This window comes from Narcine bancroftii, chromosome 3 (genome assembly GCF_036971445.1).
Source record: "Narcine bancroftii isolate sNarBan1 chromosome 3, sNarBan1.hap1, whole genome shotgun sequence".
Taxonomy (NCBI): Eukaryota; Metazoa; Chordata; class Chondrichthyes; order Torpediniformes; family Narcinidae; genus Narcine; species Narcine bancroftii.
Window position 1 is genome coordinate 242,263,980 of NC_091471.1, and position 27,513 is coordinate 242,291,492.

General features: G+C 42.7%; 1 protein-coding gene across 5 annotated transcripts in view; it reads left to right on the plus strand.

The window, feature by feature from the left end:
• The window catches only part of LOC138758423 (protein Dr1-like), a 197,630-nt gene that overhangs the window by 168,371 nt on the left and 1,746 nt on the right, over positions 1–27,513 (plus strand). For all 5 annotated transcript variants that reach the window (XM_069927319.1, XM_069927320.1, XM_069927321.1 and 2 more), the window contains 4 exons: positions 12,067–12,176; positions 23,382–23,514; positions 24,184–24,302; positions 25,137–25,273. In XM_069927319.1, the coding sequence (XP_069783420.1) occupies positions 12,067–12,176; positions 23,382–23,514; positions 24,184–24,302; positions 25,137–25,273 (499 nt within the window). The remainder of the gene's footprint in view (positions 1–12,066; positions 12,177–23,381; positions 23,515–24,183; positions 24,303–25,136; positions 25,274–27,513) is intronic.

Here is a 27,513-nt window from a genome sequence, read left to right on the forward strand (position 1 = left end):
ACAGCTGGTTGGTGTTCACCTTACAACTGCCACAATCACTCCTCCTGAGTGATGTACCAGAGTTGGCTACTTTCTCCTGTTCTGCGGCCCTTTTAAATTCCAGATCGTCTCAAGGCCTCTAGTTCATCGCACAATCCTCTTCTGTGCTGTTTCCTCAAAATCTCACGACCTTGCACATAGCTTCGCAACCTCATCTCTCAGTGACCTGCATTTTTATTTTAGATTGCACAATAATTAGGTCCTTCTGGTCCACGATCCCAAGTACCCCAATTAACCCTGGAAGTTTTGTAGGGTGGGAGGAAACCAACAGGGAGAACGTACAAACTCCTTAAAGACAGCGGTGGATTCGAACCCGGGTCGCTGGTGCTGTAATGACGTTGCGCTAACCACTACGCCAACCTTGCCATGAGGCCCCTTTTAGCTCTTGTCTCCAGTGTCGTCCACAAATTTAGATGCTTGGTTTCCTTCCTTGACTGGATATTACATAATCTCTGCAGACTAGTGCGTATATATCAAACAGCATCGAACATCTGTCTGTATCCATGTTACTTCAGTTGATCGAAAACTTCATGAACTATTGAATTGACGGTCCGCAGCAACAATGCTTCAAAATACATGTGGGAAGCATGGTGTGCAGGGTGCCAAAGATTGTTTTGAATTGTTGAGTTGGGAAATTGAGAATCTCTGTGCGAGAGAGAGAGATAGGCTGGTTTAAAAAAAGATTTGAAGTGAGGACTAACATGAGATTGGCCAAATAGCTGCTTCTATGGTCATGGGAAAAATATGGGTAGCAAAATATGAACGTCGCAGTTAGAGCAGGGGTCTCCAAAGTGGTTGACATCGACTCCTGGGAATTGATGGGACTAGCCTAGGGTAGGGGGTGAGGGGGTCCATTTAACTTGAGGTTGAAAGCAGGGACATATCTACGGAAAATAACACCTATGGCAGGGGTGGCCAACCTATCGCGAGAGCTGGTTTTGATGGCCACTATGTTGTATTTGGCTTCAGCCTTTTAATAAGTGGAGAGTGAACAGGAGGATGAGGGAGGGTGGATGGAGTGGAGAAGAAGGTGATGTGTGTTCTATGTATGTTGGGGGGGTGGGGGTTGTGGCGCCCCCTCCCCTCCCCAGCCTTGGTCGGTGTCACCACGCCCTCTGCCCTCGACATATAAAGAATGCCCTGCTAAACTCATTCCACCTATGCTCTGTGATTAGTAAGGGATTATTTAAGGTGGGATGCGAGTGGGAAAGGAAGGTTGAGAATCACTGCTCTAGACCCAATTGTTACTGAAATATTTCGCTTGAGAAAAATTGTCATTGGTCCATTTCCTTTAGAGTTGTGAAACCATGCATATAACTAGTCCATGAGGTATGATTAAAACAGTGGTTTTCAAACATTTTTCTTTCCACTCACATCCCACCCTAAGTAATCACTTACTAATCACAGAGCACCGATGGCATAGGGAATACTTATGATGGAATGTGAGTTTCGGGGGCATTATGAAAACCGCTGTTCTAAAAGTTTGGGTTAGAGAAGGCTGTTACAGCGCCAGCGACGTGGGTTTGAATCCAGCACTCTCTGTAAGGCGCTTGTAGATTCTCCCCTTATCTGCGTGGGTTTCCTATGGGGGTTGGGGTATTTGGGTGGCACAGGATGGTGGGCTGGTAGGGGCTGTAACCGCGCTGTATGCCGAAGAAAAAGTATGTCTCCACATCTACTTTGGTTTGTAGGAAAAAAAAATTCTTTCTGGACAAATTGGATGCATATTTTTTAATTAAAATAATCATTCCAGCCATGTCCTGGGATAACTTTGATTGAGTTGGGAAGGAAATTTATATGCTAGGAAGTGATTTTGTTCCTTTGGAATTCAGTGAATGCTGACAGATGATCTCGGAGTATACTGTAAACTGCGACCATTTATGTCATTGTTGGAAGGTTTTGTGTATTTTTGTTTAAAGCCATTTTGGGTCAGAATGAGAGGGTGATGGGCAGGGGAAACCAACGATGTGTTATCAACTGTAGTGAACTGTGTCATTAAATCTGATGAGCACAAGGACCTCGATGAAGAACGTCATACTGTTCTAGTCCCTCTCCCTGTTTCCTGCCAGATGTCATACACACGTCTAGGTTTATGACCAAAATCCAAGGGCGAAAGAAAAAGAATAGATATAATTACTGTGAAACTATGCAGCAAATCAAGTTAGCCGTGATATATTATGGAGAGTGCTTGACATATGTGCTCTTTGCTGGCAGTTTCAAATTACCCCTCGATTTGGAACTCCCACATTCTTGTCTTGGTAAACAAGCTGAGAATTTAAAAAAAGAGAGAGCAAGGAAGTTATGTAAAATCTTAATAAATCTTGTCAGACTTCTCCTGTGGTACTGCATCCTGTGCAGTGCACCGCACACTTGCGACATCGACCACTGTTCTCTGCCGGTGATCAGATTATTTTCCCCCTCCTGTATCTCCGTAACCTGTTCTATCTCTCACCAAGATTGCTGGAAAATGGGTGCAGCAAGCCATGCAGCCCTTCCAGCCTGCGTCACTGTTTAATATGATCATGAAGTAAAACACAAACGTCTGCAGACACCGGGGGTTGAAGTAAATACACAACGCTATAGAAACTCAGCAGGTCATACAGTGCACTGTATATGGCAAAGGTAAAGATGCAGAACTGACGTTTCAGGCTTAGCTCTTCATCAAGGTATGGACAAAATGTAGGCAACTACTTCTCCAGTTTCTGCCAGCTCACTCCCCATTCTTCCTCTCTCTTATCCATCCCTCTTTTTTTTCCCCTCCTGCTCTCCACCCCCTTCTCTCTCCATTCACAGATCCTTACCCCCCTCCCCCCCTGTTTTGCTGGTGTGCCCTCCCTCCCTTATCCACCTGTTACCTCCTGCCTGTCGGGCACTGCTCCTCCCCCCACCCCTCCCTCCTTCACCATTTTGTTCAGGTGCCTGCCCACATTTTGCTTGTACCTTGATGAAGGCCTCAAGCCCGAAACATTGGTTCTGTATCTTTACCTTTGCTATATAAAGTTCACTGTTTGACCTGCTGAGTTTCCCCAGCATTGTGTTTTTACTGAAATCAATCATGGCTGATCATCTGACCTCAGTCCACTATTTGTGATTTCTCTCCATATCCCTCAACCCCTTTAGCCATAAGGCGCACATAAAACTCCCTTTTGAATACAGCTAATGATTTGGCCCTCAGCAACTTTTTGTGGCAGGAATTCTGCTCTGAGAGATGTTCCTCATCTGAGGACTAAATGACTTCCTCCTTATCCTGAAACTGTGACCCTTGTTCTAGACCAGCCATTCTCAACCTTTTTTTTTTGGCTAATGCCCCCCCCCCCCCATTATTATTCTCCAAAAGGTCCGTTTACTTTATATCACCTCCAAAGACATTCTCAGAAATTGTTCTGCCGAAACCCCTCCAACACAAGTACGGTATATCCATCGTTAGGTAGTGAGGTCTGCCCCATACATAATATTTCAACTGCAGTCTTGCCAGAGCCACTTATAGCAGCCATTGTCAACTTTTCTTTTTTGCTATGGTCCCCTTACGATTCTGCTCAAAGTTTATGGGCCCCCTTTCCCTGTGAAGCAGTCAAGTTTAGTTGCTTTCTTCCATACTTCTCTCCTACCGACGACATGAAATATATTGATGTTACATGAGGTACAAAGAAAACAAGGCTTCAGGATCAGAATTTATTGTCATAATTTAAATCACATTTTGTTTTGCAGCAACGTCACAGCGCAAACACATAAACTACTTTCGAAATATCAATTAAAAAAGTGCATGGAAAGGCTATGTCTTTGGTTCGTTGATCATTCAGGAATCCGATGGCTTTTACTTAAAGGTGCTGTGGCCCCAGAGGGGACATAGAGCTCCTGCTGAGAATGACTGCACTAGACAATAACTTCCTTTCTCCTCCACCCCCTTCCCCCCCTGCCCCCCACCTTGTTTATCCTATCTCTCACCTACACCTGGGTTATTTTGTGGAAGTAAAATCAGAAGGCTGGAGACTCTCAGTAGGTCAAACAGTGTACTTTATATAGCAAAGGTAAAGATACAGAACCAATGTTTCAGGCTTGAGCCCTCCATCAATGGCAAATGTCGGCAGGAGTCCAAATAAAATGGTGGGATGGAGAGTACATGTACATGGCTTTAGAATCTTCTTTTCTTGGGCAAGGATGATTTGGATTCCCTTGTCCTTAAAAAAAAAGATTCTTGCTATTTATCCTATAGAGAGGGCCGTGTACTTAACAGCCGGTATGCTTTGGAATGTCAGGGGAAACCAGAGAACTGGAGGCGGTGGGTGGGGGGGGGGGGCGCACGGGGGAAATTCCTCCATGGTTACTGGGAAAATGTGAAAACGCGACACAGAGTTCTGAAGGTCCGGATTGAACCTGTGACACTAAAGTAGCTCTGCAGCACTTCTGCTGAGCTATGGGAAGTTACCACTGCAAATTTGATGAGGATTGACCACATGGATGCCAAGAGAATTGGAATCAGAATTTATTGTCATGAGCCCATCACGAAATTTGTTTGCAGAAGCATCACAATGCCAACATTTATATACATCACCTACAACATAAATAAAAATAATGCAAGAAAAAGACAAGTTAGTGTCTACAGTGTGGTTTATTGTTCATTCAGGAATCTGATGGCAGTGGGAAAGAGGCTGTCTTCAGGCTCCTGCCACGCCACCCCTGCCTAATTGACAGACTGAAGAGGGCAATGGCCTGAGTGCTGGGGGGTCCTTGAGGATAAAGGCTGATTTTTTAAGACATTGCTTCTTGTAGATGTCCTTGATGGAGTGAAGTCTGGTGCCTGTCGTGTCACAGGCTGAGTTAACGACCCTCTGGAGTTTTTTTTCTTGTCCTGAGCATTGACACCTCCGTACCAGACAGTGATGCAATCAGCCAGAATGCTCTCCAGAGTACAAGTTTTCGAGGGACATCGGTGACAGACCAAATCTCATACTCCTCACAAGTATAGCTACTGGTGAACCTCCTTCATGATTGCATCAACACCAGGACAGATCCTCGAAGATGTTGGCACCCAAGAATTTGAAGTTCTTGACCTTCTCCACTGCTGACCACTTCATGTTCTCCTGGTTTCCTCCTGAAGTCCACACTCATCTCCTTGGTTTTGTGAACAATGAGTGCAAGGTTGTTGGTGCACCACCACTCAACTAGCCATCTGTGAATCTACCGACTTATTGAGGTTATTGCCTTCATCCTTGCTGTTGAACGTGGTGGGTTCAGTTGTCTGATAGGATAACTGCAGTGCATTTAGTGGACATAGATGTCACAATGCAGTGGTGCGGAGGGACTGAATGTTTCTGGGTGTGAGTGATGAGATACCAGTTGGACTGCTTTGTCCTGCATGGTGTCGATCTCTTGCGAGTTATTAGTGCTGCATCATTCGGGACAGCATGGTATCCTTCAAAGATTCTAAGCAACAATTTGGTTTGTCGGACAAAGCTTGTCCTCAATTGCATTGTGCTCTGTGGGGAGACCTGGTTCCTCGGGTGGGGGGGGGGGGGTGTTAATTGTGGGTAAGGGGAGCAGATGAGAATAGTGGAGCAAACAAAACAAACTGCAGGAGGAACTCAGTGAGTCAGGCAGTAGAGGGGTCCGCCTCAGCTCTAGTACTCTGGGAATCAATGACACGCTTGCTTGCCCAGCTCCTTAGTAGGTTGTGTCAGTGTAAAAAGCCTTTCTGTCCATTTCTTTTACTACCTGATGTTCATGCTTCTATTTTGGTGTACGGGCATTATTTTCTTTATTAGCCTTGTAAATGTTCAAAGTTCTGATTTATTGTCAGAGTGCATACATGACATCTCATACAACCCTGAGGTTCTTTTTTCCTGCGGGCGTGGCAGAATTTCGACTTCTCGGCAGCGCAGAATAAAAACTATCTCAAGAAAAGATGCGTATACAAAAGAGAGAGAAGTGTAAACCAGGAGAAAGCGCAAACAGACGGTGCAGTTCTGAAAATAAATATTCAATAATAAATAACATGCGAAGTAAGAGCCCTGAAATTAGTTCTGACTGCATTTGTTGTTGAGGGGTCTGATAGTGTAGGGGTGGCAGCTCTACCTGAACCAGGTGGTGTGAGTCTGGTGGCCCCTAGACCTCTTTCCAGATGACAGCACCGAGAACATTGCACATGGGGTGAACAGTGGATGTTGGGGGTCCTTGATGATCGCTGCTGCCCTCCGACAGCAGTGTTTCTCGTGGATGTTCTCAGAGGCAGGGAGGGTTTTGCCTGTGATGTCCTAGCTGCGACCACAACCTTTTGGATGGCATTCCACTCGGGTATTGGTGGCCCCATGTCAGACAGTGATGCAGCCGGTCAGCACACACTCCCCGCTACGCATCTGTAGAAGTTTGCCAAAGTTTTCGATGTCATTATCAAACCTCCACAAACAAATGTATGCATTGCATCGACCCCACAAGCCTGTTTGCATTCACTCCAATTACTAGGGCCTCTTTACTGTAGTTGGTTATCTCTACCTTGTTTTTTGACTGTCATCGTTGGTCTGACACACCCAGACTGGGAGGGACAGCTGGTTAATGGAATGACCTGTTTTCCTAATTGCGTTGCAGATCCAGGGCTTTTTCGAGCTGGCCTGATCTATGACCTTAAATTTGTGCACTCTTTCCCCAAAATCTGATAACTCAAAGCTACGAGGGCAAGTGAGTTGTGAGGGGAAGATGATGTGTACCAAGAGGCAAGTAGGCAAGCTGAAGGCTGGTGGAGTATTGAGATTTTTTTGAGATATTGGTGGAGGAGCCAGCATTTATTTTTCATCTCCAATCTCCTCTGATCTGTGCAGGTGTGACAAGTCTGCAGGAGCAAACTCGTATCACTGAATGGTTGCACTGGTCCAAAGTAAAAGCAATCCAGCTTTGCCCAGTTTTTCACATGCACCCCAAATTCTTTCCTTTCACGTACTTATCCAACAGGGGCGTATCTACGCAAAATAGCGCCTATGGCAGGGGTGGCCAATGCGTCAAAATAAATGATGACAAGGAGCTGGCCTGGGTGGCCGCCATGTTGTATATGACATTGTATAAGTTGAGAGTGAAAGGGTAGGACGGGTGTACAGAGCGTAGAAGAAACAGGTGTATGTTCTTTCTATATCCTGGGTGGCGGTGGCACTGCTGAACAGTGGGAGAGCATTCAAGTGGTAACCCCCCATTCAAATGTCCTCCCCTTCAAGGGCACGAGCCATGCCTGCTATTCATAAGCCCCTGCTTACCAATGCTAGGATTGGATCTGCTGCATCTCTTTTATATTACAACTTCTCTTACAAATGTAAAACAACACTTCATTAAATTTCATCTGCCACCCCTCCACCCTTCCACCTACCTGAAGTCTGCGTCTGTCTTTGTTTTCACAGTAACCTTCCCATCCGTTGAATTTGAACCAGAGAGATTCTATCTGATGTTGTTCTGGGGCATTCTCCCGCCCACACTGCCATACCTTTCTCAAACAATACTGCCACTCCTTGTTCTTTCTCCCATTCCTTACTTCTAGTATGCGAGAATAATGAAAATCCACCCTGTCCTTTTTTTAAAAAAAGTTAGATTTATGATCCCAGTGTCATAACTGTATGTGATTAACTGAACTAAAGCTCGCCTGATGTTTGCGGTGCATCTAAAATTATCTTGTGCTCTCTTGGTGTGGTTTTGTTGACAAACATTTTGCTGTTCTGTGCTAACACTTTCTTTCTCCTTGATTTTACATTGATGTGCCCACAGACTCCTGGAAAATTATTTTAATCTGACCCCCAAGCTACACCACCAAACATCCCAGTGGGGTGACACAATAGGTATTCCAACACTTGGTGAGAATTAGAACAGAATTAGAAGGGAAGGTAGTGTACAGGCAACAGGCTGCTGTAATTTTCATATTAATGGGATTGCATAAGATTGGGGTAATTTATACAGTACATTTGAAGGTTATCGAAGGCAGAGAGTCCTACTCGGGAGGGAGGGGTTGTACATGTCCTTATCTTGGGGAATGAAGATGGTCAAGGTATCGAAGTGTCTGAGGCAGTACCCTTTTGGAATAAAGAATTGTTCACTGTCCTCGTTGCCACCCTTTTGGAAGGAAGAGGTAGAAATAGAGAGAGCGCAGAAGAGAGTCACCAGGATGTTGCCTCCAATGCAGGGCTGCAGTTAAAATAATAGTTGGAAAGTCTATACTCATTGGAATGTAAGAAGCTGATGGATGACTTTATAAAATTGAGGGGCTTATATACGATAAATAGTTAGAATTATTTTTTTTTAGGACAAGGGAGTCCAAATCTTCCTTGCCCAAGAAAAGAGATTCTAATAGGTTGGTCACGAGGGGAAATTTTTTTCAAGATTCAAGATTATTTTATTGTCATGTAATAAAACTTAAAATGTGGCATTACATGAAATTTCCTCTAGTCTACCGTAATGCAGACAGAGTCGCTATCAGCAGAAATTTTGGTGCCCCTTATAGTCAAGAGAAAGAGAAGCAAAAGAGAGTCCCTTCAGTGTGACTGAGTGTCCGTGGATTCACCTCCAGTGCTCCCGCAGCCGCTCAGACTCAGTCCAAACCATCAGCCACCCGAGCTCCAGATGCAAACCTCTGACATAATCAGGAAGCCCTCGGCACCTCTCGTGTCCCAGTTCTGATACCTGATCCCCCCCCCCCTCCAACTATTCTCGGGCTAGTCCCTTTATTGCACGTGCCCGCAGCCTGCCCAGGTCGTTCACCTGGAGTCACCAACAGCCTGCTGTCTGAGGCCTCAGAGCCTCTCCCTGGTCTCTCGACATGGTCACCATCCGGTGGGTCATCTCCTCTGGTTCTCCTTCTCAAATGGAGGGGTCTCCCTGTTTTCTGGTGCCCTGCGCCAGTCCTCCACTCTCTCGGAATTTGCAACCTTTCCTGGCCGCTGTCGATCAGGGGCGCCATCATCTTAGGCCCAGACTCTGTGGCCGCAGAATTTTAAATGTTTAAAGCTTGTACAGAGACAACGGCAGTCAGACTAGGCAGTTGGACCTAGTGGGGAAGCACTGTGTCTCCACTCGTCATGGGTTTACACTGCCATTAGATCAGCTCTGGAGCACCTGCATTTTTTTCAACACAGAGGAAGTCACCTGCCCCATAACTTTAGAACCCCCAATTGTGACAGTATATAGATATGTTTTTGGGAGATAAATTGGGGGTAGGTTTGCTCGAGTAGGTTACATACAAACACTTTAAAACAGATCTTATTTAAAATACTGGAGCTTTGCCCCATGCTAGACATATCGGGGCCCCAGAGGTTTTGCAAGAGCTTTGAAGAGTGCTCAAGAGACTTCACAAATGGATTGTTGTTTACAAAAGGCAACAGATGAAAGATTTTGCTGGAGCCGCAGACTGTCTGGAAGAGAATTTATTGTTCTCGGAGGGTCATGTGGTTTTGCAAGCAGAGAGAGTCAAATAGGCTTTTGTCTCTGTCAGAGAGAGAGAGAGAGAGAGACTCACACACAGATCACTTGTACAGTGTTACAGCCAGCAGACAGAAGCTGGGACTGGAACAGGACAAGCTGGCAGGCTTGTGGACAGCCCGTTTGGAAGACGGCCTGGTCAAAGCCCTTGTGGTTCATGCAAGAGGAGAGGACAGGCTGTCTAATGTTTCACTTGTAATAAGGGAAACAAAAAGGAACTCTGTGGTGACCTGAAAGAAGGAGGTTATCATCTGGAGAACCCTGATGGGGCAAGTTTCGTCAGCAAGACACTGAGGTGACTGATGGAAGTACAGTCCTGGAACAACAAATCTCTCTCTGAAAAACTGAGTGGTAACCATTTACCTTTCAAGCACCAAAGCCTGGTGAACTACATAAATGTTAAATTTTGTGCTCAGTACAAGAATTGCCTGCAACCAGTGAACTTGTAGGAATGAGAAGTGAGATTGGATTGTGAACCAAATAACTTTTCTGAACTTACACACACATTACATTTTAGAAGGGGGGGGGGGGTAAGTTAGGTTAAGTAAGTTAATGCGGGTGCTCCAGAGCTGATTCTATTTTCATGTTTAAAGATCATTAAAAGCAACTTTTGTTTAAGTAACCATTTGTCTTGGTGAATATATATTGCTGCTGGGTTTTGGGGTCCTCTGGGCTCGTAACATAATAACCATTGTCTCTGGTCATTTCTATTCCTGCCCAGTAGAGCTGAGCCACCATGGTGCTACAATCTCAGGTGTGGCTATCCTTTCCCCAGGGGGAAATCCTTTCCCCCGTCATGCAGAGTAACAAGTCTGTGGCTGCAATTTGAATGTTGCATGGTTGACAAGGGATTGGGGGAGAGATAGTAACGTCCAGAGTTGCTGCTTGTGCCTGATGTGGGAGATGACTGCATATCGTGCTGTTTCAAAAGGCAAAATGCTGACCCCTTTAAGTATAAAGTGGTGAAGGCCTATCTCAATATTTTTTGATAATTTTGATGAAAGCACTTGTTAGATTTTGGAAAGTGAATATACTGTAACGAATTTAGTTTTGTTAGCAGTGTCTATTTGAATCTCAGTGATGGGCTGCATCTGAAGATGGAACAGATAAGGACACAATAATCGAGCTTATCATGCCACATCCCAACTGTGGTTTCTGGGTTCCATTATGCAAAACAAATGCACGAGAATAGTCAAATTAATGAACTCCGGATCGGGATCGTTCAATTCCTGCTGCAAATAATTAAGAGGAACAAAGCCTCCTGAATTTGGAGAATTTTCCACACTTCCCAACATGGGGATGGGGGCTGACAGCAACAATTCCCAACATGGGGATGGGGGCTGACAGCAACAATTCCCAACATGGGGATGGGGGCTGACAGCAACAATTCCCAACATGGGGATGGGGGCTGACAGCAACAATTCCCAACATGGGGATGGGGGCTGACAGCAACAATTCCCAACATGGGGATGGGGGCTGACAGCAACAATTCCCAACATGGGGATGGGGGCTGACAGCAACAATTCCCAACATGGGGATGGGGGCTGACAGCAACAATTCCCAACATGGGGATGGGGGCTGACAGCAACACTTCCCAACATGGGGATGGGGGCTGACAGCAACACTTCCCAACATGGGGATGGGGGCTGACAGCAACACTTCCCAACATGGGGATGGGGGCTGACAGCAACACTTCCCAACATGGGGATGGGGGCTGACAGCAACACTTCCCAACATGGGGATGGGGGCTGACAGCATGATGATCACAGCTTTGGAATAGGTTCAAATTTCAACAGGTTCAAAGTTCAGATTTATTGTCAGAGTATGTACATGACATCTCATACAATCCTGGGTTTCTTTTTCCTGTGGGCCAGGCAGAATTTCTACTTATCAGTAGTGCATAAAAAAACAGTATTTGGAAAGAAATGTCTACGAAAGCGAGAAATGTAAACGAGAAGGCAGTGCAATCAGAAAATAAATACTGAAAAGTAAATAATGTGCAAAATGAGAGTCCTTAAATGAGTTTCTGAGTTTGTGGTTGAGGGGTCTGATGGTGGAGGGGGAGCAGCTGTTCCTGAACTTGCTGGTGCAAGTCATGTGGCGCCTATACCTCTTTCCTGATGGCAGCAGCGAGAACAGAGCGCGTGCTGGCTGGTGTGGGTCCTGGATGATGGTGCTCTCCGATGGCAACAATCCCTGTAGATGTTCTTGATGGTGAGGAGGGTTTTGTCTGTGAAGTCCTGGGCTGCGTCCACTATCTTTTACAAGGCTTTCCACTTGAGGGTATTGCAGCCAGTCAGAACACTTTCCCTTGAATGTTTACATTTTTAAAAAATGGATGTCTTTTCACTTGCTGAGGAGAGCAACGAGGTTTGTAGCGAAATAAACAGATTCTTATTAGAGTTGAATGTCGCTGCACATCTCGTGTCAAAGAGAGGGACAGAATGGAGTTTACCCTCCACTCTGTAATCCCTCTACCCACCACTGCTTGTATAGTTGACCATTTGATTGACCTTTTATTTACTGCATTTGATTGTCCTCCCATTTTTTTTCCAGTTGCTAACCAGATTCTGCTCTCTACAGTTGACAGTGTGTGAAGATTTGAGTCACCTCCCTCCTGAGCAGCGCAGGAAGAAGCTACAGCAGAAAATTGATGAGCTGAACAGGGTGCTGCAGAAGCAAGTGGACCAGAGGTAACTGCAATAAGCCTGTTGATCCAGCCTGAAGATGCTGGAATCTCGAGCAGAAAATAACTGTAGGAAGAACTTAGCAGGAACTCCCCCTGTTCCAACTGTGCATCACCCCTCCTCAGTCCACACATAAGAGCAGAAATATGCCATTCAGCCCATCAGGTCATGCCCCACCATTTATTCATGAGCTAATCCATTTCCCCACTCAGCCCCACTCCCCAGCCTTCTTCCCATAACCTTTGATGCCCTGGGTATCCAAGAACCTATCACTAGGCCCTTTCAAACTGCTGTGTAAAATGGGGTTAACCAAGCAATCTGCATGGCTAGTGCCCCAGTTACGCGACAGTTTGGAAAGGTCCAACCGGGTCCCTGACCTACCTCAGTAATAGTCACGGAACCCAGTTAAACACACCTAGGTCTCATCCACAGCTGATTTGAAAATGAAAATAGTCGACCCATTTATTCCAGTGATGTTAGCACTTGTATGCGTGCGTCACCGGGCAGCCAGCATCCGAACATCCGGTAGTACTTCTGGTGAGTGCGTAATGTGTCATTGTGGGGCGGGATCCCCCTTAAATTGCCAGGTTGCCAACTTAATGCATAGAAGATCCTCCTGCGATTTGGAAGATGGTTTCAGTTCCTTTGCTCCTGTAATCGCACCTGGGCCCCAGGAGACTACCCAGGTGCTGCAATTTGAAAGGGGCTAATCTCTGCCTTAAATACACCCACTGACCTGGCCTCCACAACTGCCTGTGGCAATAAATATCACAGATTCACCACCCTCTCAATGAAGAAATTCCTACGCATATCTGTTCCAAGCAGACGCCCTTCAATCCTGAATTGTGCTCTCTTGTTCTAGACTCTCCCACCATGGGGAAAAATCCATTCTACATTTACTCTATCGATGCCTTTCAACGTTCAAAATGTTTCAATGAGATTCCCCCTCTAAAATCCAATGAATACAGGCCAAGAACTGTCAAATCCTCCTCGTATGATAACCCTTTCATTCCCGGAATCATTCTAGTGATCCCTCTCCAACGTCAGCACATCTGTCCTTAAATGACGATTCCAAAACTGCTCACAGAACTCCAAATGCAGTCTCACCAGGGCCTTATAAAGCCTCAACACCACATCCCTGCTCTTGTATTCTATTCCTCTCGATATGTTTGCCAGCATTGCATTTGCCTTCTTCACCGTCGACCCAACCTGCAAGTTTATCTTTATGGTATCCTGAACAAGAATTCCCAGGTCCCTTTGCATCTGGGTATTTTATTTTTTCTCCCCATTTAGAAAATAATTGCCTATTTTTTTTCAGCTAAAGGCATGACCTTACACTTCCCGACATTGTATTTCGATTGCCCATTCTCCCTTTCTAAGTCCTTCTGCAACCTCCCTGTTTTCTCCATAGTACCTGCTTCTCCGCCTATCTTTGTATCAACTGCAAACTTAGCCACAAAGCTATTTATTTTATATTCTAAATCATTAATATACATTGTACAAAGAAGCGGCCCCAACACTGACCCCTGTGGAACATCACAAGCAACTGGCAGCCAATCAGAAAATGATCCCCGTGTTCTGACCCTGATTCCTGCCGATTGGCTAATGCTCTACCTATGCCAGTAGGTTTCCTGTTATACCATGGGCTCGTATCTTGTTACACCCATCACCGGCCCCAGTTTCATTATGGCCACTCTTTTTTTTTACTGGTTATCTCCACTCTCAGTCCTGATGTATGGTGTCAATCTGAAATGTCGACTACTCCTTCCCACTCCCACAAGTGTTGCTCCATCCGTTCCTCCAACATTTGTTTTCTGGGGCAATTCCATCTGCTTCGTGCACTTTAAGGCACCCACAATCTTTTCTTTATTCAGTGGCATTGCTCAGTAATCAGGTGATGGACAGAAGGAGCATGTTGTCAATACACCCCTATCTAAGTCCTTCTGCAGTCTCTCTGTTTCCTCCACACTACCTGCTTCTCCGCCTACCTTTGTATCAAGGGTATTAAATTTTAAATTTAAAAACAGCTTCAAATATAGACTTACAGCACGGTATACAGCCCACGGTCCTGTGATGCCCAATTAACCTACAACTCCCGATGTGTCTTGAATGGTTGGAGGAAACCTGAGACTCCAGAGGAAAACCACATACAAACTCCTTACAGAGACCAGTGGATCCCGATCGCTGGCGCTATACAGTGTAGTGCTAGCTGCTACGTTAACCGTACCAGCCACTTTCTGGATTCTCTGGCCTGACCCTGGTGTTTTAGAACATAGAACATAACAGCACAGTTCAGGCCCTTCTGTCCATGATGCTGTGCCGACCTATATAATCCTACTCAACAATATAACCTTTCCTACCTCACACCCATAACCCTCTATTTTTCTTGCATCCATGTGCCCATCAGAGTCTTTTATTATAATTTTTTATTTTTCACACCATAAATCACATTAACCATGATACACATTTTTTCCTTTTCACACATATACAATGTCATTTTCTCCCCCTCCCGTCCATTTAAGGTATAAAATCTAGGATACATTAAACCAGTCAGACAATGTTGTCATTCAATAAAAATACACCAGAAATTCCACTGAGTCCATTCTTTTCATTTCCTTTTCCTTCCGTTAACTTAGGTAGTGATTGTCCCCGGTAGGTTTTTGCTATTGTGTTTAATATAAGGCTCCCATATTTGTTCGAATATTTCAATATTATTTCTTAAACTATATGTTATTTTTTCTAATGGAATACATTTATTCATTTCTATATACCATTGTTGTATTTTCAAATTATCTTCCAATTTCCAGGTTGACATAATACATTTTTATGCTACGGCTAGAGCTATCTTAACAAATCTTTTTTGTGCATCCTCCAAATCAATTCCAAATTCTTTGTTTTTTATGTTACTTAGGAGAAAGATCTCTGGATTCTTTGGTATATTGTTTTCTGTTATTTTATTTAATATCTGATTTAGATCTTCCCAAAATTTTTCTACTTTCTCACATGTCCAGATTGCATGAATTGTTGTTCCCATTTCTTTTTTACATCGAAAACATCTATCAGATACTGTTGGGTCCCATTTATTTAACTTTTCAGGTGTAATGTATAGCCTGTGTATCCAGTTATATTGTATCATACGTAACCTCGTATTTATTGTATTTCTCATCGTTCCAGAGCATAACTTCTCCCATGTTTCCTTTTTTATCTTTATATTTAAATCCTGTTCCCATTTTTGTTTAATTTTACCATTTGTTTCCTCATTCTCCTTTCCTTGCAGTTTAATATACATATTTGTTATAAATCTTTTGATTATCATTGTATCTGTAATCACATATTCAAAATTGCTTCCCTCTGGCAAACTCAAACTGCTTCCTAATTTATCCTTCAAGTAGGATCTCAATTGGTAATATGCCAGTGCTGTATCTTGAGTTATATTGTATTTATCTTTCATTTGTTCAAAGGATAATAATCTATTTCCTGAAAAACAATTTTCTATTCTTTTAATCCCTTTTTTCTCCCATTCTCTAAAGGAAAGGTTATCTATTGTAAAAGGGAGTAACTTGTTTTGCGTCAATATTAGTTTTGGTAATTGACAATTTGTTTTATTTCTTTCTACATGAATCTTCTTCCAAATATTGAGTAGATGATGTAATACTGGAGAACTTCTATGTTGTACCAATTTTTCATCCCATTTATATAATATGTGTTCAGGTGTCTTTTCCCCTATTTTATCTAATTCTAATCTAGTCCAATTTGGCTTTCCCCTTGTTTGATAAAAATCTGATAGGTATCTTAATTGTGCGGCTCTATAATAATTTTTAAAGTTTGGCAGTTGTAAGCCTCCTTGTTTATACCATTCTGTTAATTTATCTAGTGCTATCCTCGGTTTCCCCCCTTTCCATTAAAATTTCCTTATTATTTTCTTTAACTCCTTGAAGAATTTCTCTGTCAGTTGTATTGGCAATGCCTGAAATAGGTATAATATCCTTGGAAAAATGTTCATTTTAATACAGTTTATCCTTCCGATTAGTGTTAGTGGTAAATCTTTCCAATGCTCTAAATCATCCTGTAATTTTTTCATTAGTGGATAATAATTGAGTTTATATAGTTGGCCGAGATTTTTGTTTATTTGTACACCTAGGTATCTTATTGCTTGCATTTGTCATCTAAATGGTGATTCTTTCTTAAATTTTGAGAAATCCGCATCATTCATAGGCATTGCTTCACTTTTATTTATGTTGATCTTGTAACCCGACACTTCTCCATATTCCTTCAATTTCTTATATAATTCTTTTATTGATAGTTCTGGTTCTGTTAAGTATACTATAACATCATCCGCAAATAAACTGATTTTATATTCCTTGTCTTTTATTTTTATCCCTTTTATATTATTTTCTGTTCTTATCAATTCTGCTAGTGGTTCTATAGCTAATGCAAACAATAAAGGTGATAGTGGGCATCCCTGTCATGTTGACCTGCTTAAGTTAAATTGCTTTGATACATGTCCATTTACTGTCACTTTCGCTAATGGTCCCTTATATAATGCTTTAATCCAATTAATATACTTCTCCGGTAAACTGAATTTTTGCAATACTTTGAACAAATAATTCCACTCTACTCTGTCAAAGTCCTTCTCTGTGTCTAAAGCAACTGCTACTGTTGGTGCTTTATTCCCTTCTACTGCATGAATTAAGTTAATAAATTTACAAATATTGTCTGTTGTGCGTCTTTTTTTGATAAATCCAGTTTGGTCTAGATTTACCATTTTCGGTACATACTCTGCTAATCTGTTTGCTAATAATTTGGCTATTATCTTATAATCTGTGTTAAGTAAAGATATTGGTCTATATGACGCTGGTGTGAGTGGATCTTTCCCTTGCTTTAGTATTACTGTAATTATTGCTGTTTTACATGAATCTGGTAAGCTTTGCGTTTTATCAATCTGGTTGATTACTTCCAGGAGGGGCGGAATTAATAAGTCTTTAAATGTTTTATAGAATTCTATTGGGAATCCATCCTCTCCTGGTATCTTATTATTTGGTAATTTTTTTATTATCTCTTGTATTTCTACTATTCCAAATGGCTCTGTTAATTTATTTTGTTCCTCTATTTGTAGTTTTGGTAGTTCAATTTTAGTTAGAAATTCATCTATTTTCCCTTCTTTCCCTTCGTTTTCAGTTCGGTATAATTGTTCATAGAATTCTCTAAAGTTTTCCTTAATTTCTTTTGGATTATATGTAATTTGTTTATCTTTTTTCCTTGATGCCAATACCATTTTCTTAGCTTGTTCTGTCTTAAGCTGCCATGCTAGGATTTTGTGCGTTTTTTTACCTAGTTCATAATATTTCAGTTTTGTCTTCATTATATTTTTCTCCACCTTATATGTTTGTAGTGTTTCATATTTTATTTTTTATCCGCCAATTCTCTTCTTTTAGTTATATCTTCCTTCATTACTAATTCTTTTTCTATATTTACTATTTCCCTTTCCAACTGCTCTGTTTCCTGATTATAGTCCTTCTTCATCTTGGTTACATAACTTATTATTTGCCCTCTAATGAATGCTTTCATTGCATCCCATAGTATAAACTTATCTTCCACTGATTCCGTATTTATTTCAAAATACATTTTAATTTGTTTTTCAATAAATTCTCTAAAATCCTGCCTTTTAAGTAACATGGGGTTTTATCTCCATCTATACATTCTTGGAGGGATGTCCTCTAACTTTACTGTCAATATTAAGGGTGAATGGTCCGATAGTATTCTAGCTTTATATTCTGTTTTTTTTTTACTCTATCTTGCATATGAGCTGATAACAAAAATAGGTCTATTCTTGAGTATGTTTTATGTCTAGCCGAGTAATATGAATATTCCTTTTCCTTTGGGTGTTGTTTCCTCCATATATCCAAAAGTTGCATTTCTTCCATCGATTTAATTATAAATTTGGTTACTTTGTTCTTTCTGTTAATTTTTTTCCCAGTTTTGTCCATATTTGAATCCAAATTCAGGTTGAAATCCCCTCCTATTAATATGTTCCCTTGCGTATCTGCTATCTTCAAAAAGATATCTTGCATAAACTTTTGATCTTCTTCGTTAGGTGAATATACATTGAGTAGATTCCAAAACTCCGAATATATCTGACATTTTATCATTACATATCTCCCTGCTGGATCTATTATTTCCTCTTCTATTTTAAATGGCACATTTTTACTAATTAATATAGCTTCTCCTCTTGCTTTTGAATTATACGATGCTGCTGTTACGTGTCCTACCCAATCTCTCTTTAATTTCTTATGCTCCAATTCAGTTAAATGTGTTTCTTGCACAAATGTTATATCAATTTTTTCTTTTTTCAGTAAATTTAGCAGTTTATTCCTTTTAATTTAGTTATGTATTCCATTAATATTTAAAGTCATATAGTTCAACGTAGCCATTTTATACTTTGTTTATCTTCCCTTTCCGTTTCTCCATCATTACCTTTCCTTCTTATCCAATTCTGTTTTCTTGTTTTGAATCCTTTATAAGACAACATTCCTAAAACATCGAACATTTTCCTTATTCTCCTATTTAAAACTCCTTTAGCCCCAATCCCCCCTTCCCCTCCTGAGTTGTCCTTTATCCCTTGTCAGACAACCACATCTCCCCTCTCCATTTGGATTTGCGAATTCACTCGCAAGCGTCAGCTGATTTTGCAGTGACCGTAACACCCCCCCACCCAGCCCCCCCAGAAAAGATTTCACTTTTCATATGTGACAAAGGTCACTCTTTTAATTCCCTCCTTATTCCCTCTATTCCATTTCCTTCCCTTATTAATTCTTGTCTATACTATCTATATTTTCCTCTAAATACGGATACATTCATGTATGCACATTATACATATACACACATATACCTCTTTACCCACATACATATAAATCGTGGTCATTTTTACTCTTATTACATGTCTTCATCTCTCTGTTTGTTTTGTAGTTGTTCTGCAAATTTCCTTGCTTCCTCTGGATCCGATAATAGTTTTTTTCCATAAGATCGTTTTCGATGTTTTGAACTCCTTCCTCTTCTTCAGGAGTTCAAAACTTATGTCTTTTTAGTTCGCAGTCTTTTGTACTCTCGTTACACATCTTCATCTCTCAGTCTATTTTGTAATTGTTCTGCAAATTTTCGTGCTTCCTCTGGATCCGAGAATAGTCTGTTTTGTTGTCCTGGAATAAATATTTTCAATACCGCTGGATGCTTTAGTATAAATTTATACCCTTTCTTCCATAAAATCGCCTTTGCTGTATTGAACTCCTTTCTCTTCTTGAAGAGTTCAAAACTTATATCTGGATAAATGAAGATTTTTTGCCCTTTGTACTCCAGTGGCTTATTGTCCTCTCTTACTTTTTCCATTGTTTTCTCTAGTACCTTTTCTCTTGTAGTATATCTTAGGAATTTTACTAAAACAGATCTTGGCTTTTGTTGTGATTGTGGTTTAAAGGCCAATGCTCTATGTGCCCTTTCTATTTCCATTTCTTGCTGTAGTTCTGGACATCCTAGGATCCTAGGGATTCAATCTTTTATAAACTCCCTCATATTCTTGCCTTCTTCATCTTCCTTAAGGCCCACTATCTTTATGTTATTTCTTCTGTTATAATTTTCCATTATATCTATTTTCTGAGCTAACAGTTCTTGTGTCTCTATAACTTTTTTATTAGCTTCCTCTAATTTCTTTTTAAGTCCTCTACCTCCATTTCCACTGCTGCTTCCCGCTCTTCCATCTTGTCCATTCTCTTTCCCATTTCTGTTAAGGTCATATCTATTTTATTCATTTTCTCTTCTGTATTGTTTATTCTTCTTCTTAAATCATTAAATTCTTGCGCTTGCCATTCTTTAAATGACTCCATGTATTCTTTAATAAGAGAAAGTATATCCTTTATCTTGCCTTTCCCTTCTTCTTCTATTTCACTGTACTCTTCCGCTTCCTCTTCTTCTTCCTCTGGGTTGGCCATCTGTTGTTTCTTTGTTGCCCTTTTCTTCTCTTCTTTCTTGTTTTCGTTGTCTTCTATGTTCTCCTCTTGCTGCAGGTGTTCTGCAGCTGTCATTGCCGGCTGTGGAGATCGACTCCCCAGCTGGTCACCCCTCCCGTCGGTGTGTTTTTTTTCATGCGTGGTTGCGCACTTTTACTCGGCTCAGCGAGCCATTTTTGTAGTCCACTTTCTACCAACCTGAGGGAGCGGGTTTCTCTCTCCACCGCGGGCCTCTTCGAACAGGTAAGGCCTTCTCCTTCTTCCTCCGTTGTCTTCTCTTCCTCTCTTCTTACCGTTGGTTTCGACTTTTCTTTTTTCGTCGCCATCTTCTTTCCACCTTTATATTCACTTTACTTTGATTTTTATTTTTGTGCTTTTGTGTTTTGCTTTGTTTTTTCTGACTTTTCTGGAGAGGGCTGGAGTTCACCGTCTGGCCACTACTCCATTACGTGACCCCCCCCCCATCAGAGTCTTTTAAATGTCATTTTTGTACCAGCTTCCAGCGCCCCTGGCAACTCATTCCAGGCACCTCCTATTTCTATTCTCTGAGTCAAAACCCTACCCCTGACACCACCCCTAAAATTTTGTTCCCTCGCATTATTTTACTTAATGGACGGTACCATTCAGGTATATCTATAAATATTTTATTTTCCTGTAGACTGGAGACCAATTTTAATTCACTCTATTTAAAGAAAAAATTTTAAATGCTCAAAAGGTCAAGCAGCATTTGCAAAAAGAGAGACAGTTTAATTTCAGTCAGGATTCCCTCCCCTGTGGCCTTGTCTGAAATAAGCCTTGATTCTGGGAGTTGTAGGATTTGGTTCCATACAGGGAAGAATTTACTCACTGAATACATGGGAATTCTGTGGCAACTTCATCCATTGACTTTACAAGGAAACAGAGCTGGGATGGAAGTTGTGGGCAGAGCTTTTAATTTAATTTCGACATACAGCACGGTATCAAGCCCGTCCGGCCCACAAACCAATTGCACCCAATTAGCCAACAAACCTTGTACATTTTTAAGAGTGGGAGGAAACAGGAGTACCCGGAGGAAATACAAACTTACAAAGGAGAACATACAAACTCCTTACGGACAGCGGAGGACACTGGTGTTGTAATAGCATTGCACTACACACTACACTAACTGTGCTGCTCTTATTAGTGGGGGGTCTCACTTGCTCTACTGCAGGTCATTGGATGTCACCATTAATAAGCACTTAAACTGTCTGTGAGCACTGGGAAACGAGACCCCTCGCTTTGTTCAGGTTAGGCAAGGTGCTTGGATATACTCCATCTGACTGTGTGTCAGTATTACTCTATTGTTGGGGATTTTTAAAATTAGGAAGGGAGAGTGATTCTGCAAAATTTTCACCAAAAATAAACCAATGTCAGTTGTATCAAGAAAGTGTTTATTGCGTTTGGTTGTGATGAATCTTAATGTTAATAAAAACACAACACTGGAGAAACTCAGCAGGTCAAATAGTTTCCTTTATATAGCAAAGATAAAGATACATCACCAGCGTTTCAGGCTTAAGCCCTTCATCAAGGTGTGCCTCAAGCCCAAATCAACCTTTCTATATAAGATGCACTGTTTGACCTGCTGAATTTTTCCAGATTGTGTTTTTGCTTCAACCACATTCCCTGTAGACTTTTGTGTTTTATCTTAGATTCTTAATGTTCCCCATTTGATTGATTCTTACGCTTGACCAGCTCAGCACTGGGCATGAGTGAGTGTCTCTCAGATGAAGACCAGTCAGTACAACAGAGTCACCCTGACCTGAGAATCTCAGGCCAATTGCACACTTTGGCTTCTGAACGCAGGAGTCCTCTGAACTTCTTAATCAGAATATTAAGATCCGTCCACAGCTTGAGATACATGAAAATTAATGGGGTCAGATTGGATAGTTATTTGAGTTCCACACTGTTCCACAACAGTGAGGCATTTTGGACTCTCCTTTTATTGCCCAATGCTTATAACTATTTCAGTCGGAATTTGATTAGTTTTAATATCAACAACCTTGTGTATCTGTTTAAAAACTTCTCAAAACCCAGGCAGGTTACCACCTTACCCTGCCCTCTCTGCAACTGATTCATTCTGGGCAGACCATCAATGGTCTTCCCTCTCTGGAGCACACCATCTCTCTTCCTGGATCAGAGAGACCAGGGAAAGAGGCAGACAGACTGTCGTAGGCACCGGCACACAGTTCCCTTTCCTCTGGAATAGGCAGATTGGTTGGTCCCCCTTTCTGCCTCGGGAACACAGATGGGAGGACGGAGCAGGTTGAGGCAGGGGCAAGGAGAGATGGACGTCATTAGCCTTCTGTTGCATGTTAATTAATTGGGTTGGCAGTATTGCCCGTGAACCACTTGTATACACTGGAATTTAGAAGGATGAAAGGGGATCTGATTGAAACATACAAGATTATTAAAGGATTGGACATGCAGGAAACATGTTGCCGATGTTGAGGGGAGTCCAGAACCAGAGGCCACAGTTTAAGAATAAGAGGTAGGCCATATAGAAGTGTTGAGGAAAAACATTTTTCACCCAGAGAGTTGTGGAACGCTCTGTCTCAGAAGGCAGTGAAGGCCAATTCTCTGGATGCTTTCAAGAAAGAGTTAGATAGAGCTCTTATAGATAGCGGAGTCAAAGGATATGGGGAGAAGGCAGGATCGGGGCACTTATTGTGGATGATCAGCCATGATCACAGTGAATGGCAACACTGGCTTGAAAGTATGTGCAGAACATAAGAAATAGGGGCAGGAGTCAGCTCGTCGAGCCTGCTCCGCCATTCAATGAAATTAGGGCTGATCTGACGAGAGGGTCATCTCCACCTACCTGCCTTTTCCCCATATCCCTTAATTCCCCTACTATGTAAAAATCTATCCAACCTTGTCTTAAAAATATGTATTTACTGAGGAAGCTTCCACTGCTTCCATGGGCAGCGAATTCCACAGATTCACAACCATCTGGGGAAAGCAGTTCCTCCTCCTCTCCATCCTAAATCTACTACCCTGAATCTTGAGCTGATGTCCCCTAGTTCTAATCTTCCCCACCAACAGGGAACAACTTACGTACCTCCATCTTATCTTGGCTTTTTGTCATTTTATACATTTCTATAAGATTCTTCTAAATTCCAGTGAGAACAGTCCCAGACACCTTCGGGTATTGTATGGTCGAGGATTTGTGTTGTACCTTGTGTCCTTCTTACAGGGAAGCTCTGGATAAAATGAAAGATGTTTATCAGCGGAACCCACAGATGGGTGATCCAAACAGCCTTGAGCCCAGAATAATAGAAACTAATCAACATATCGACAGACTGCATAATGAGCTTCAGAAGTATGAGGTAAGGATAATGGTTCTGAAAGAGCCACACCAGTGCAGTACTTCCAAAGAACAGTTGCTGCAAATTTAATCCTGCAAGACCAATGATATAATAGAATCGTTTGGTTTAGTAATGGTGTGTGTGTGGAGCGGGGTTGCGTGGGAGGATAAATATTGGCCAGGCTACATAGGAGAAGTCTTCTGCTCTCCTTCAAACAACGTTCCTCAAAACCATTCACATCCAAGAATTTTACGTCTCTTCAGATGGACAAACCTTCTGCCATAGGGTCATCCTGGGTATGTAATGGAGATTGGAGCAGGGGAGTTGGGAAGCTCTTGGTGCAGTGCTTTAAGGAATATACTCAACCCTGAAATGTATATAATTCTATCTTGGGGTCTGGAGGAGGCAATTAAAAGTCTCAGGCCAGACAGGGGAAGTTTGGCAGGATCCTTAGCTGCAAACTAGCACAAGGGTTTATAGGTCGGTGGTACCTGTAGAATCCTCTCCTCAAGGATTCTGATCTTAGAGACGTGGCTGGGCTCCTGAAACCTACAGCCCCACCACACTCCGTGATTGTGGAACACTGTGGGAGTGAGGGAAGAAAAAACACAAAAGGGCGATGGTGAAATGAATTCCCCGGTGGACGAAGTCCCCAGAAACAGTCACTCTTCTGTTTTTTTTTTTCCGAAGTCCTGGCTGACAGAAGCAGAAAGGAAGGTTGTTTCGCGAAGCGACAGCTGTGTACAGTACATCGCCCACTGTGATCAGTCACCCTCCTTGAACAACAATGGATCACATGATAAAGAAAGGTAGGTGAGCTCAGTGCATCTCTCCTACTGGAAATAGGAGCTGTTCAACGTCCAGGTGACAGCCTGGAAACTTGCATTCACGCCTCTGTTGGAGTGGTAGAAGGGGGATGTGAAGGTGCTGCAAAGATTAACAAGCATGTTTCCTGGACTGGAAGGCTTGGGAGTATAAGGACGGATTGGATAAACTGGAACTGGAGTGTCAGAAAAACAATGCTGGAGAAACTCAGCAAGTCAAAGATCAAGGTACATAACCAATGTTTCAGGCCTGAGCCCTTCATCAAGGTACGAGCAAAACATTAGTTATGTACCTTTGTTATATAAAGGGCATTGTTGACCTGCTGAATTTTATCCAGCGTTGTGCTTTTACTTCAACCACGGTGTCTGCAGACTTTCTTGTTTTACTACTGGAGCGAAAGAGGCAGAGGGGTGACCTTATTGGGATTTATAAAGTTATGAGGGGCATGGATAGACTAGATAGTCATAGTCATTTTCTCCCAGGGTTGGGGAGTTGAAAACTGAGAGGGGATTGAAGGTGGTAGGTGAGAGGAACGAGCTGCAGAGGAAGTGAGGAAGGTGGGTACAATTACGTTTCAAAGGTATTTGGATGTGAAAGCTGAGAGATTATGGGCCAAGCGCAAGCAGTTGAGATTAGCATAGATGAGCATTTTGGTCAGGTCGGTGAGTTGGGCTAAGGGTCCTGCTTCTGTGCTGTGCCCAACTGAATCTTCTGATGGAGATAAGAGAATGCCACCAATTGAATCACAGCCGAGGAATGGTGATTATTTTCAAAAGAACAGGCGCTTGTAAAATTCTTTCTGTCTCCTCTGAAACCAGTCCAGATACGACCTACTCCGATGATAGTGGGCAGGAGCCATTGCCACAGCCTTTATCCCTCTCTGAATTTGATGATGGTGATGCGGAGGATATCATTCAACCCATAGGAAGCTCGACTGCCCTGTATCCATTTGACGGTAAGCACAAGACATAGGAGCAGAAATAGGCCATTCAGCCCATCGAGTCTGCCCTGCCATTTAATCGTGAGCTGATTAATTTTCCCACTCAGCCTCACTGCTGGGCCTTCTCCCCATAACCTTTGGTGCCCTGGCTAATCAATCTCTGCCGTAAAAAAAACACCCGGCCTCCTTAACTGTCTGCGGCAACAAATTCCCCAGATTCACCTCCCTCTGGCTGAAGAAATTCCTCTACATTTCTGTACTGAGCGGAGGCCCTTCAATCCTGAAGTGCCTGCTTGTCCAAGACTCTCCCACCGTGGGAAACAACTTTTCTATATTTTTTCTGTCCACGCCTTTCAACATTCAAAATGTTTCAGTGAGATACCCCTTCCCCCATCATTCTGCCCAATTCCAACATGCGTGTGCACACATCAGAGTCGACGCTCCCTTCATTTTGAACTTTATTGCCCTTGAATCATTATTATTGCTCTCGGTCGAGACAGTGCGGTCAGTGGCTGATGTGCAATAACCACCTTGCGTTAAATCATCTTTAAACCTGAAGGAGGACTCGAGACAGAAACGGAGGAGTGCCACCTCATTGAAAGGCTAGGCAAGCTCAGAAAGTGATGGTGTCAGCAGAACAAGGACATGGACAATAGTTTGCTCCCTTGAGCTCACACCTGCAGTTTATATCTTCAAGTAACTAGTGGCTCCATCCTGTGCTAAATGCTTCAAGGTTTAAATCTGACAAAGAGGCACTGCGCGTGGGGGAGGGAAAGTCTGATTTCTGAATAACTAGGGCCTTGTACAGATTCACTGACTCTTAATGACAGAGTCATTCTCAACGGGAGGGCCATTTAGTCGCCCTGGGGGCCACAGCCATGGACTGAAATAACGAATAAGGGGTCCCAAGGTGTATTAGGAGGGAAGGGGACAGAACTTAAAGCAGAGTCCTAAGGAGGCCATAGCCAAAAAGAAGGTTGAGAATGGCTAGTCTCAAGAATTAAAGCTTGCTTGATTTCTTGAAGGTGCATGCGTCTGGAAAAAATTTTTTAAAACTTTTGTTTTGACACGACCTGCCTTTACCTGCTGCATCCCATCTAAGGGGCTGCTCTCCTCGTATCTTTATCAATCGGCCTACGATGTGGCTGCCAACAGGATCTCACAGCCCGACCAAAGCCACACAGGGTGGCGCAGTTAGTACAGCATTGTTACAGCGATTGGGACTGGGGTTCGACTCCCTCGCTATCTATAGGGAGTATGTTAGCTGCAAGAAGTTCTCCTTGTGTCTGCCAGGGTTTTCCCTGTGGAATTCTCTTTCCTCCCACTGTTAAAAACATACCGTGGGTTTTTAGGTCAGTTGGGTCTAATGGGGTGGCACTGGCTCATGGGCCGAAAGGGCCTGTTACCATACTCTGTCTAAATTTAAAATATTTTTTAAGATTAAAATATATTCAACTGAATTTAAAGCCTTCTGTTGCAGCATTAGTCACAGAACTCTTGTCCATGGATTATTTTTCCCAGTCCATTTAGTTCCTGGCACAGAAACTTAAGTTTCAATCCCAGCTGATCTCAGAGGCAAAAGAGCAAAACCAGAATTGGGTGGTGGGAAAGTCATTTGGTCTCCAGATTGTACTCCGTCATTCACGAAGTTCACAACTGATCTAATCTTGGCTTTAACTTTCCTTGCTGATAGTTCCTGGTAACTCTCTCCTCCTCTGCACAGCCCTGGAGAAACTCAGCAGGTCAAACAGTGCACTTTTAATAGTGAAGGTAATGATTCCGATTTGTTGGTGATTGGCGCCCTTACAGCATTAGGAACTCGGACTTGGGTTCGAATCCTTCGCTGTCTGTAAAGAGTTTGTACGTTCTCCCCATGTCTGTGTGGGTCATTTGGGTGGGGCAGCACTGGCTGGTGAGCTGAAAGGGCCTGTTACAGTGCTCTATGTCTAAATTTTAAAAGTTGTATTCAAATGTCATCACAGACAAACCTGAGATTCTTATGCCTGCGGGCGAGGCCAAATTACCACTTGTTGACTGCAAAACAAACCCTAACACTGACACACCGTACACATGTAAACAAAATCTAAGCAAACTGACAAAGAGGGGGGAAAAAATCAATAAAGTGCAAAAGAGACCTTAAACGAATCCCTGATTGAGTTTGTTGAGGGGTCTGATGGTGGAGGGGGAGCAGCTGATCCTGAACCTGGGGGCGTGAGTCTTGTGGTGCCGATACCTCTTTCCTGATGGCAGCAGCG